Source organism: Urocitellus parryii, chromosome 6, assembly GCF_045843805.1.
Source record: "Urocitellus parryii isolate mUroPar1 chromosome 6, mUroPar1.hap1, whole genome shotgun sequence".
In the NCBI taxonomy this organism is placed as follows: Eukaryota; Metazoa; Chordata; class Mammalia; order Rodentia; family Sciuridae; genus Urocitellus; species Urocitellus parryii.
Genome location: NC_135536.1, coordinates 159,056,316 through 159,069,616, shown reverse-complemented (window position 1 = coordinate 159,069,616; position 13,301 = coordinate 159,056,316). Strand labels below are relative to the sequence as shown.

Genomic DNA, 13,301 nt, shown 5'->3' with positions numbered 1-13,301 from the left:
AAATTTAGATGAAATAACCATTTTAAAAGTACTCAAAGAGATATTTGTCTAGAACGTATCAACAAGTCCCACAATGCAAATGTTTATGCCTATATTACAATAATGCAAGTGCCACACAACCAAGTATATATGAACCTATTACTTCCTGATTCAGAAACTCCTAACAACTGAGATGCTATATTATCAAATACCTAGAGTTATACCTGCTCTACTACAGAGAGTGTCTTGGGTACAGAACTCCTGAACAATGAGCCAGAAGGAGGTTGTTATGGCTGACGTCATGGTAGATAATGGTAAAAACAACTCCACTATTTTCTACAGGCATTATAACAATCTTAATACCTACTTCACAGATAGTAAATCAAACTCATTCCCAAGGACCATATTTTATCTCAAGGTACAGAGTATGCCTAGCTGAGAGATGTAACACATAAAATTTGAATGCTGTAGGTTGCTTCTATTATGTAGTGAGATTCCCACTGTAGTCTACTTTGATCATAAAGCAGACTGGAAAAGCCATAATGATTAACACAAACTTATGCAATGCTCATATTTGCTCTATGTTCCAGCTATGAGAAATAATAAAGACCTTTATTTTTAACATGGTAGAATTATGGTTTTGTACCTATGAGGACAAGCAAGTCTGGTTTGTTTAATATTTAACACTCTTTGTAAAAATAATGTATTACTCTATATTGCTACCTTTTTTCAATTTTTAGCCCTATGCTGGCATTTTAAATTCTACTCTCTAGTCTTAATGATCATTAATTCTGGTTTTCTTATCAGGGATGTATAAGAAAATATGGAATGGGACACTTTAAGACAAAGTAATGGAAAATAAATTAGTTGAGAAAAGTGAAAGAATACATGAAAATAAATTAGTAGAAATAGTTTTGATATTAATAGGCATCCTGGTGATTTTAAGAATTTTTTCCAAGACCAAAAAAGATTTACCTTGTTTAGTCAGGTTTTATGTTGCTGTGAACAAAATACCTGACAAAAACAACCTAGAGTCAGAAAAAGTTTATGTGGAGCTCAGTTTCTGGGGTCTCAGTCCACAGACTGCAGACTCCATTGCTCTGGGTCCAAGATGAGGCAGAACATCATGGCAGAAGGACCCGGTGAAAGGAAGTTGCTCAGCTCATGGTAAAGCCAGGAAGCAGAAGGGGGAGGATAGAAGAGGTCACAGGGAAATTGTCACCTTCTAGGGCATACCTCAGGGACCCACTTATATTCCACCAGCTTACAATTACCATCCAGCCAGTCCATTCAAGCAAGAAAGGAATGGTTAGGTTATAGCTTTCATAATCTAATCACTTCACCTCTGAATATTTCTGCATTAACAGAAGGTTTGGGGGGACACCTCATAGCCAAACCATAACACCTCTATGTAGAGTTAAAAGCCTTCAGGTATGAGGCAATAAGGTATGCATGTATGAAAGAGAGGTGCTTTGGAAATGACAATAATCCACCTAAAAACAGGAGAATTCAATTGACTCAAAATCAAAAAGCCTCCATTGGTCTAGAGCAAACAAAGCTATAGCACCAGTCTGTGGATCATAGCATATTCTCCAACCAAGTGCCTGTGTTCTCCTCTTCACTTCCCTAGAGACTAGAGGAGAAAAAATAGGTGAAAATGTAGAATCAGCTCAATAACTTGTCATTAGCTCTGATGATGGAAGGAGGGAAGCTATGCACTTCCTGGTCTCAGAATATGGTAAGTTTCAGAGTGGGTTAAATTTTGGGACTGTCCCTGTCATCAATTAGTAACAGGAATGAAGAAGGGGTACATTTCTGGTGCACATTTCCCAAAGATTTGACCAGAATATAAAATGTTCCTTGCGTGCCAGGGCTAAAATGAGCAGGTGAGTAAAATCACTGATTCACTCAACTGTGCACCACACTGCAGAGTAGCTATCATGGCTGAGCATGATCCCAGCTGAGAATGGAAGTAGACTGGATGGATCAAAAGAGGCAGAGCTCCTCCCTTCTGAGATTCTGGAATTTAGCAGGGGCATGAGAACAATGGCCAAGCAACTAGGCCCAGATGAAATAAAAAATAAATATAGGAGGTGTTATCCCTGGTTGCTCACAGTACTACTGAATCCTATAGACAGAAAGGGTGGGTAAGAAGAGAGAGAGATCTTGTAGGGGAGAGCTAGGAGCCTCTGAGAGAGGATGCTGACCACTGACCTGCTTAGTGGAAAGAAGATCCTCCTCAGGCAGGTAAGAATGTGAACTTGCTTCAGACCGGCAGAACACCTCTTTCAAATACAAATGATGGGTTTGGTGTGAGGCAAGAGGGAGAAAAGCCAGGGAAAAGTGCTGAATGCACTTTGGAGGCAACCATATGTTTATTTGACAAGACAGTAGAAAGAAGCCATTAGAAAAAGCTAGACTTTAAGATGACAAGTCTTTCTAGGACAGAAATACAGAAATTCAGAGAAAGAACTAGAATGTGATGGAAGTTGGGGTTGGAGACTAGGAGAAGAGTACTAAAAACTACAGACAAGTCAGGAGCTGAAATCACATTGGTTGAAAGAGAATAGTCAAGAAGGACGAAAGGAGGCAAGAAAAGGCAATTAGTTGGGGAAGACAACAGTGTAGGACAGGCACTGCTGGCTCCACTCCATGTACCGCAGTGATGAGAGGACATGTGAAATCTGGGTCCTTACAGGAAGCGTGGTGTAGCACTAATGTGTTCTGCCACATCACTGTCCTAATCACAGCTGGAATGGAGGATGCCAATGAAGGTCACTGCCAGACTGGGCACTTTTTCAGGCAGTGCAAATTAGCCTGCTAGAAGTTAGCAGGCCTAGACAGATTCCAGTGCACCAGACTATAAATCAACACGAAGCCAAACAATCAGAAATGCTTTAATCATCTGACAAATAATGAGGTGGATGCAAATTTGCAAGCCTGAGTTTCAAGAAAATGAAGCAGGTGGTCATAAAGATATTTTATCAGTCCTCTGCAATCAGGTATTTTCATTTTATAGCAGATATTTCAAATATTTACATTTAACTTCGGAGGTCTGCTTTTTCCCAATTCCAATTTGATTAGCTACACCAAGATATTTGTATTCCCTTGATTGTTTTCCCTTTTATTAAATGTTTCTTTTATTAAAGATCTCAGAAAATGTACTGCATCTTTAAAAGTCTCCTTCCTAGAGTCTTGTCAAATGTGAGATTAGCCAAAGAGCTTCATCTTGAGAATTGAAAGTCAGTTTCCAGACTTCAGGTGCCCCATGCTGACTATCCTGGAGATGCAATGGGTTCATAAACAACTGGACACCTGGGCCTTCTTGAAAGGGTGCAGAAGGGCTATTTCCTGAAACTGATGAATGCCTAAGTTTCTGCAAGAAGACAAGTTCTACTGTTAATAAATTTTTCTTCTCTGGAACAACAACACACCTGAATTCACTTAAAGCACAGCATCTGATCACATCAAATTGTGTACGTGGAGGAAGTGTGTTCAGAGATGGTGTATGTGGATAAAACACACGATCTTCCCTCATAAGCACAATGTGGGTATTCAGAAGGACAAGTGACTGACACTGGTCATTGCTAGGCTCGCCCTCAACCCTGACCGTTGTGTAGAGCAGTAATTGAACCTCTGCCAGAGAAAGGATATTGACTCCCACATTTCCATGAAGAAAGTAAACCATGTCAACCAAGGTAGTCTGGAATTTGGATGACAAATGGACTCCATTTGCTAAAACTAAATCAGGGATTTCTGCTTTCCAATCCAGAGAAAGCTGAACTAGATCTTGTTGGAGTAGAGGATGATTCGCAAAGGCAGCAGCTTCAGACTTTGACATCAGGACACACAGGAGGTCACGGCATAACTGTTGAGAGAGGTTTTTGTTGTAACTAAACACAGTGAGCAGAAGGGCCTCCGTGGATCCCAGAAATCGAATGCTCTGCCCACCAAAGCCAATCTGAATTTCTTGTAGTCCAGAAAGAGGCAGAACATGAAAGATGTCCATTGAGCCTTTGTGCTTATCTGACAGAACCAAAGAGTATAAAGTTGACTGAAGGAGGAGCAAACATGCTGGCTGGGGGTCAGGTTCTATGCAGTTAGCCACAGCAAGCCAGTAAACGCCTTTGATGTCCTTCACATCACCTATAGGTTCTGGCAGAGAACACGTCACAACCTCAAGAAAGTCTTTTAAAGAGTATTCTTGAAATGTCAGCATTTGGAGTGGGAATTGCACAAGGGTCTGCTTAAATGCAGAGCTCTTTCTAGCATCTTCAAAGTCAAGGCAGAAAACTGAACTTGACGAGGAACCTGGTAAAGCTGCAGATGTGAAGGTGGAGGCCCTGTAAGGCTCTGGGCTCTTTTCTGGCCTCAGACTCCGTGCCTCTTTGTTGCTGCTGCTGCTGCCAACCTGAGCTTCAGGAAAACAATGAGATCCGGATGGTACCACACGTGACTTCAAAAGCATGTCCAGGGGCAAGTGCTTCAGAAATGGCAAGCTTCTGATGAATGTTGTCACATGGGAGGTGAGCCCACTTGGGTCACACAGAGTCCCCACATGCTTGGCTTGGTGAATCATCTTTGTGCCAGTCTGTAGCAGGTGACTGCTAGTATCTTTATAAAGAGCTGAGAACTTGTTGTAAAAATATCCCAACCTGTTGTTTCCTTCTGTCCTAATATTTATCAGCGATGACGGAGAGCTATTCTTTTCAGCAGATAACTCTTTCTCATCTTGCTGTTCACAGCAAAACCCAGGGGCCGTTGTGCTCTGAGAAGCACTCCCAGATGTGCTCTCTTCATGAGAAACACTTTCAGAGAGGACAAAGCAGAGCACCCTGCTTTGCCTGGCCTGCTTGCTTCTGCTATTTATAGATACTTGTTGGGACTTCTGTTGCAGCAATGTCCAGCTGGACTCAATTTCCAAGTTGTATTCATCTTTGTGAGTCATCAGCTCACTGAAATTATCTGACTTACTCTGAAAATCTTCTCCATCATTGGTTACGTTTTCCTTAAGGAAAAAGATTTCAGGTAGATGAAAACATTTTGGTTCAAGATGGCCAGAGTACTCAGGACAACAATATTTGTAACCACTGTCCTGCAGTTCCTTGGGTACTAAGGACTGATCCCTTCTTTCTTGTGATGTTGAGGAGGAAGCTCTAGAGCCTAAGATGCTCTGTTGCATGGGATGACTCCAGTGACTGCTCTGATCCTCCTCCCTCCTCTCTTCTCTAATGAAGCTAGAAGTACCAGTGGCATCTTTGGGCAGAAGTGGGACAAGATATTGGGTGGGCCAAAACCGATTTTTCTGTTCAAGATGTCAAAAAAAAAAGTTGAAATGGGGATGTGGCACCATTTCTGTGATTCTTTTGCACATGATGATTCCTGTAGTCATTAGTTTCATTGAGTGTATTAATTCAGAGTTTAAGTAGAAAGCCTAAGCTAGCTGTATTGATTGGTACGATTTAAGAATAGATGATCTGATTTATACATAGCTCATTAATTTCCATATAAATTGCCAAGTATTTTGATACAAGCACATTGTATAGGATTGATTCACAGTATCCATTTGTTGGTCTAACATTTCATTTTCTCTAAAGCAAATCCTAAGACCTTTATTCAGTGTTTAAAAGGTCATTTATAGTTATGAAAATAAATGCAAGACCATATGTCCAAAATATAAAAATATTAGGGCATACTTAATTAGAATTAGAGGGCAAGGCCAAAAGAAATTCACAAGTATTCCAACTCAGGTCTGATTTCTCTTTTTGGTTCATTTCATGAGAATCTTGTGTCCTCTCTGGCTAAGTCAGCATCACCATGGAAGGCTTACAGCACACTTGCTCTGTGTCAGGCACGACAGAAACAAAGAAATAAAAGGCTGCACCTGGGGTAACCTGCTAAGGGAATGGGTATTCAGAGGAGGATAATATCACTCCTCAATGCTGGCAGGAGAGGGTGGCCAGGGCCACATTAACCCTCTTGCTCCCCATTCAGTAATGCATGTAAATCTTTGGCAGAGAGATTTCTACCACCTAGCAGGGTTTTTTGTTGTTGTTGTTGTTGTTGTTGCTGTTGTTGTTGTTTGTTTTTATGGGAAAATGTGAAGGACATTCCCTTTCCGGAAAGAAAATACAAGTAAAATCTTACAAATTGTATGCCCCCCAAAATTGTTAGTTTGATAATCAACCAGAGAAATAAGCTAATTAACCAAGAGTATTTCCTTTATGCTGTTGCCAACTCACAGTCTACAAAATGAACAGGGTTTTTAAAACGTTAAAAAGTACTCAGTTTCATTTCCAAACCCCATATCTGATCCCGATTATATAATTCTGTCTTTTAAATGCAGACCAAGGAAAAGGATACTGTTACAAATGAAAAACTGGGCAAAGCTCCACCAAACCAGCGTGCTGTTCAAGAAAGTCAAAGCAGTTTTCAACCTGCAGGATTCCGTTTAATTCTAAGTCCATATAATAGCTTGCCTTCCCTATTAGCCATTAATCTCACTGGGACTTCAAAATTCTAATTATGCAACTAAACATTAAGAAAATTTAATCACACAAGCATGCCATAATTTAAGGCGACCCTATCAATCTGAAAAATCATTACCTACCTCATATTTTAGCTTACGTTGAATGGTGCCATTGTGAAGTTTCTCATTATCCTGAAAATAAATAAAAAGCCCTCTATATTAAATTATAGCATGTTCATAGAGGAGAAAAAAACTGATTTGATTAGACATATTTATGGGAATAAAATTCTATAGAAACATACTTGTCATTCAACAATGATAACCCTTTTACAGAATTTACATTCCCAAGATAAACATGACTATTGATCGATCTGTCTGAAAAAGAACTGAACCTAAACAGTTCAATGATCTTAAAGTTCTAATATTGAAAGCAAGATTTCCTTAGGATATTTCTTAATTTGCAGGTTAGAAATGAATTGTCTTTATTTTGATAAAAATCATCTGTTGCAAATACTTTTTCTTCTCAAGGGGAAAATATATTTGTTCTTGAATAGTTTACAAAGTAAATTAAATATTTATTGAAATAGGTTGCATTTGAGAGAAAACAGAAAAATGTTACATCTAGGATGTTTATAAATCAAAGAATTAGAAAACTTTATATTCACTTAATAAGGGTTTTCTCAGAATCACAAAATTGCCAACTAAAATACTTGAATTAAAAAGATTTGTAAACTGTTAAGCCCCATCCAAGCAGTATTAGTACTTTTATTTTTGAATATTCAACATCTGAATTTTCACTTTGAGAAATGAATGACCATGTAACTTAGTTCCTTCAGCTTACCTTCATCATATCTGCAGATGTGTTGCTGGCATGACCAATAGCACGATGCAAATCCTGAAGACGTCTTTGGACCTCTTCTTCAATGTAAGCATTGATCCTGAAAGCCATGGAGTCAAGACAAATATAAATGCTTCTAACCACACAAGGTTGCTATATCTTTCTTTCCAATAGGGAGCTTTTCAATAGGGAGCTTTCCCATTCTAACTGCCAAACAAAAAAATCAATTTGAGACCTCACACAGTTTTCTTCTTTCCAGGAAATCTAGAGCCATATGTTCACTGTTTATTTTTTTTCCCCCAAATGAGAAAGAACTGGACAAATAACAGAGCATTGAGTCTGGAAAGGAGACTAAGTGACCCCATCCAAGTCTTCTGATTTCCTTAGCGGAAACCTGCTGCAGAATGGGGGAAAAAAAAAAATCACAGTCCCTGACTTTAGGGACTCTGTTGTCTCAGATCTGTTCCTAAGGCAGAACAGTGGGTTTCCTCACCCAGAACAGACTGACACAAATGATAATTATTTCTCAAGCACAAGGACACTTATAAGGATTACAAAAAACAAACAAAACAAAAAACAAAAAAAAAGAGGTCACAAGATCTATACTTGTTTATTATTCAGCATCTATGTGTAAGATAGCAATGCTTGACATTCTTGCATTATTTCTGGTCAGTCTTATCTCTCCAGATGGGTTATCTAGAGCTGCCAGTAAGGTACCTTAAAGGTTTCACCTCCCCAAAACCCCCAAACAGGGCCAAGTCAGAGAAGAAGCCACAAACAGTTGACCTTTGAAGAAGTTGTCAAGTCCTATCTGGTGTCCCATAGAATGTAAGTGAAGTTGTATTATTACTTAATACAACCATTAGCCTTAACCATCCTAGTGGATGCCAGCTCGATCTTTGGTCTGCATTGAAGTCATTGAAGCACCAGAGAGAGTAGGAAATTTCAGCCACACCAAAGGTCTTTCCAGTTGCTCCGTTATAGGCTCATCTCCTCCAATGCTACAGACTTTGATTAGAAGGAATTTTTTAAAAAAAATTAGCTGGTTTCGGCTGGACCTAGTGGTGTACACCTATAATCCCAGTGTCTTGGGAGGCTAAGGCAGGAGGTCACATGTTCAAGGTTAACCTCAGAGACTTTGTGAGACTTTGTTTCAAAATTAAAAAAAAAAAATTAAATGATTCCCATATTTACATCTTGGCACATATGCCAAATAAATTTACCTGATTTATGTTTCTAAATATATGCAAAATCCTGTCAATATTTCTGTACTACCGCTCAACCGAGAAATAATTTTCTGAAATGCTGGACAAGAAGATTAATATTTTAGATAGAATGGCCTAAATAAAGTACAATATTACCTTTCAGTATTGAAAACAAAATCATGTGCAACTGAACATGAGCCAAGGGTATTCACAAATTATCTCCCCTGATCATCAATAAAATTTGAAACTAGTCCCAAGAGGCAAATGGGGGACAGACCTAGACAAAAGGAGCTACAGAGACTCATGTCATTCTGACTACATTTTGATATCAAAATACTTATTTCCTAATCCAGGCCTCAGAACTGCCCAGTTTGAAGTGTCCCCATGATACAGATGGGGAGGAGGAAAATTATCGCTACTTTCTTTAAGGCAAAGAATGATTAAGTTGATTTATCTGAGAGCTCCATGCCACAGAGCAATTCACAATGCCACCTACATTGAAAATCATTTTATTACAGTAACATCAGATATATATTTATTATATTCATGGTCATTCTGAATATACTAGTACAGTTTTTATAATAAACTCCATCTAAGTATAATCAATACTTATATAAAGTAACAGCCAGCACAAGGTTCTTCTCAGTGTAATTCAATTAATTCTGTTTTTGTGCTTTTCATCATGGCCTTGCATCACTCTGGTTCTGGATGATCTGGTTTTCCTGCACCTTTCAATTCCACCTTCTCACACAAACCATCTGCATCAAGATACCTTGGATTTGGCTGACTTGGTTCTCAGGTGCCGATTTAAGTTCAAATGACACTCCATCCCTGTCCCCATCATCAGGCATCAGCTGACAAGACAGAGAACTTCTCAGGCATGGGTATTACTGTAGCCTTTGATAGATCCCTCTACATGCAAACTGGCCAATGCTGGTATGTTCACCACTAAATTAAATAAAATCAAATCATTGCATCAGTTTAATATTGAGTACCTGGCATCCATTAGGGGAGCCAGGTGAGATTTTTCAGTACTGGGTAGCAAGTTGAAAGAAGCAGCCTTCCTCTCCAGGGTCCCATGGTCACCTCTTTGAACACTGTCTCCCTCACAAATCTTCTGCTTCAGTTGCTGGATTTCATGTTCTAACCTACAAAGATGGGAATCACATGAATTTGTTCATTAACAGAATTTCTGGAACACATTCCCTTTGTAAAGCATTGTTTTAAAAACCCCAGGGTATTCAGACAAAAACTCTACATACAAAGAGCTTTACTTTCTAGTAAAGGTGCTACACACTTATAAGACAAGGTATGAGGTAAAAATAAGTCATAAGAAAGATCGAAGACAAATGCTGCCACAGGGATTCAAAAGTTGAAGAATCTGACCAATAAGGGTAAAGATAACTTGTACTACCTTCCAAGCTCATCCTTGGAAATAGCTGTAAAGAATTCTGATTCCCTAATTCCTGCTTCAATAAGAGTTGGTTGTGGAGTACATAAGAAATTCTGTTGAATACTTCTCTTGACAAAGAAATTTATGCTTCAAAGAGCTTTCAGAAACCACCAATCTAGAAGGAAATTCATGGTCAGGCAGTTCTAAGTTGTCTTAAAAAGACAGGGATAATATGGGCATCTGGAGTGATGGTGGAAGATGTTCCAGGTGCATATAAAGCAACACAAATGAAGGAGCTATGCCATGAAAACCAACCACTTTTGTGAGGACAGAAGAAGAGGGGAGATAAAGAAGAGAAGACAAATCTAGGAAAGCAGATTGAGTTCCATGACAAACTAAAATAACTATGAATCTTGGTTATTTTAATAACAACCAGAAAATTATCTCCAGTGAAAAGTGATACTTCTAATATGAGGTCAACTATGTTTACAGCCATCCTCCCACTGATCTGGCCATGCTTGAATCCAGGGCCATCAGGCTAGACTAGGGCCAAGCTGGCCAATAAATCTGGCCCCAGGGAGCATAAGACCCAGTCACTATATGAAGGTGGGCAAGTTATTTCAATCTAGATCTCAATTTCTTTATGAACCAAATAGGAGTCAATTGATCTTTCATTTCATTCAGCTCCAAAAATAAAATGCTGACACACCAAAGTGCTGCCAGCCCTCTGAATCTAAATTTCAGTAGATAAGAGGGCAAGAAAGCTAAGAGATGACTGGGAAATAGATCCATTACCATTTTGCGTGACACAAGTCCTATGTGACACAAGTCCTCAGTGGCTACATAAGCAAAGCAGGTTCAATTTCCCCATCTGTTAACTGGAAATGAAGGTACTCTCTTCCACGAAAGAGTAAACGACAATGCACATATGGCATTAAAACACAGTCTGCGTTAACACAGGATTATTCTTTCTGGCTGGCATCATGAGTTATATTTATCATTATGAAAGGACTCTGATAAAAATATGTGATTGAATATGGGTACTGACAGTTTTCTTCTGTTGTCCCTGCTATGGTGGCAAGAGGGTTTTTCTAGTGGGGCTGCATGATACATGTTATTAGGGCTGTCAGAATTAGCAGGTGGTAGAAAAGAAGACAGTGAAATAAATTAAACCTTGTTCATAAAGTACTGAGAAGCCAATGGGAAAGCCAAGCTCAGTGTTCCGTTGTCCAATCTGATCCCACATGAATTTAATATTTCACACTTGTGGAATTTCACAAGAGGCCAAGTCAAGCTGCACAGATAATCCTGACTTAGTCATGAGAACCCACAGAGAAAATAAACACAATGGAAACACCCACAGCAAACTCCAGGGACAGTACAGACAAAGCACAGAATCCAGAATTCACTGGCCCGAATTAGATCTTAGCAAAGTCTATTTCACCAAAACTCATGATGCTCAGGGCCTCCTTTGTGTGGCTTCTGAAGGAATGTTGATGCTAGGAAATCCTTCCATAAAAATCACAATCTTACGTTCACTCTTATAGAGAAGTAACACTAAATCGCTGGTTGACAAAGTCAGTAACATCAAGCTAAAAGCTCACGATGCATTCTTATTGCAAACTGAAGGACACAAATTGAGAGCGTGCCCTCCACTACTTCAAATTTCCTGAGGCAGGAGCTTTGTCCAGCAATTTCATTTACATAGCACACCTGTAATCATTTTCTTAAACCTCTGACCTATTTCTCTGAAATAATAAGCTTTTTTATTGTTATTTTGTTGCTGTTTTGCCTGAAGGGATTACCAGAGAGCTATTATAAATATGATCCACAGTATAAGCCAATCATTTGGATGGAAGTTGTTTTGACCTTTTCAGGCTACAGTAACATTTTTGAGTAGATCTAACTTTGTCATCAGCATGTGACCCCATGCCTTTGTCAAATGAAAGCTGAAGTCTTAAGGTAGTAGACTGCTTCAGTTGGAGCCCCTCTCAGAAGGTGGCCATGGGTGGGAGAGGGCAGGTCCAGGCCCTCTAACCTGGGCTTTGGTTAAGGTCTCAACTGCTCAAAGGGTTTGGAGCTAAAAGAAAATACACAGACCTCTGATCTCAACCAACCCCTTGTATAGGTCAGGACACTGAGGCCCAAAGATGAAGGACATTGCCCAATGTCATCAATGTCACCCAGGCAGGAAAGGGCTGGGCCAGGGTATGATGTCTCCTTATAAGCCTCCAAACCAGGTGCCACTGGCCCCTCTGAGAATCTTAGCATCATCTGTACAGAATTCGTGTGTCTATTAATTTTAAGAACCTATTGTCTGATAAGCATAGAGACAGGAAACAGGCACAGAAAAATAAATATTATTTAAAAAATTTCTAGTTTCCTAATTCTATCTTTTACAACACCAAAAACAGTAGTATATCACCAAGAATGCTTGAATATTACACTGTGTTCAAAATCAGCTGGAGAGTTTTGTTTGGTATGGTTGTTTTTTAATATAGAGTCCTTGATTCTCTTCTCAAATATTTGAATCATGAGTAGTAGCAGTATTGGAATTTAGTTCTTCTCAGGTTGTGGGAATCAGTACATTAGATGTAATGCAGGAATTTTAGGAATGACGCTTTATTGTAACAAGTGCTAGCTCTAGAAGACGTGATGACATTACTGAGGAAGGGCAGGTGTGGGAGCAGGGAAGGACATGAGGGAGGAAAGCAAAGAAGAGGGAGAGGAGGAAAAGAGAAGGAACAAGGGGAGGAAGGGGAAGAAAAGTGGGAAGGAAGGAGGAATGCAGGGAGGAAAGAAAGAGGGTAGAAGAAGGGACAGAGGAGGCAAAAGAAGGGAATGAAAGGGAGAGAAGACAGAAGGGGAGGAAGGAAGGAAAAACAGAGAAAGAGAGGGAGGGGCAGGGAGGGAGAAGTAAAAGGGGAATCAAGGCAGAAGTTTTCTTTGAGCAGTTGAGACCTTAACCAAAGCCCAGGAGCAATGAGCAAGGACTTTAATTATGATTTTTTTAACTTTAGGTCTATTGTTCCAAAACCAGGATCCTACAGAAATGAAAGAATGTTTAAGGATACTTTTCTCAGGTTTGATAAAAATAAGTATTTGCCCATGTATCAGAGAATATGTTTAATAATGCTAAGTGAAGTTAGCCAATCCTAAAAAAACAAATGCCGAATGTTTTCTCTGATATGAGGTAACTGACTCATAGTGGGGTAGGGACAGGGAGCATGGGGAGGAATAGAGGAACTCTAGACAGGGCAGAGGGGTGGGAGGAAAAGGGAGGGGGCATGGGGTTAGCAATGATGGTGGAATGTGATGGACATCATTATCCAAAGTACATGTATAAAGACCAAATTGGTGTGAATATACTTTGTATACAACCAGAGATATGAAAAATTGTGCTCTATATGTGTAATA

The 13,301-nt window shown here is 39.4% G+C and overlaps 1 protein-coding gene across 6 annotated transcripts in view; it reads right to left on the bottom strand.

Annotated features, from left to right (window-relative positions):
* Positions 1-13,301, bottom strand: part of Kif16b (kinesin family member 16B) — a 307,313-nt gene that overhangs the window by 96,142 nt on the left and 197,870 nt on the right. For 2 of the 6 annotated variants that reach the window (XM_077799621.1, XM_077799622.1), the window contains 4 exons: positions 9,487-9,639; positions 7,290-7,386; positions 6,590-6,640; positions 3,167-5,284 (listed from right to left, as the gene is read on the bottom strand). In XM_077799621.1, coding sequence (XP_077655747.1) covers positions 3,167-5,284; positions 6,590-6,640; positions 7,290-7,386; positions 9,487-9,639 — 2,419 coding nt within the window. Of the gene's footprint in view, positions 1-3,166; positions 5,285-6,589; positions 6,641-7,289; positions 7,387-9,486; positions 9,640-13,301 lie in introns of those variants that run through there. The other 4 variants (XM_026397642.2, XM_026397643.2, XM_077799623.1 and 1 more) reach the window with 3 other exon arrangements.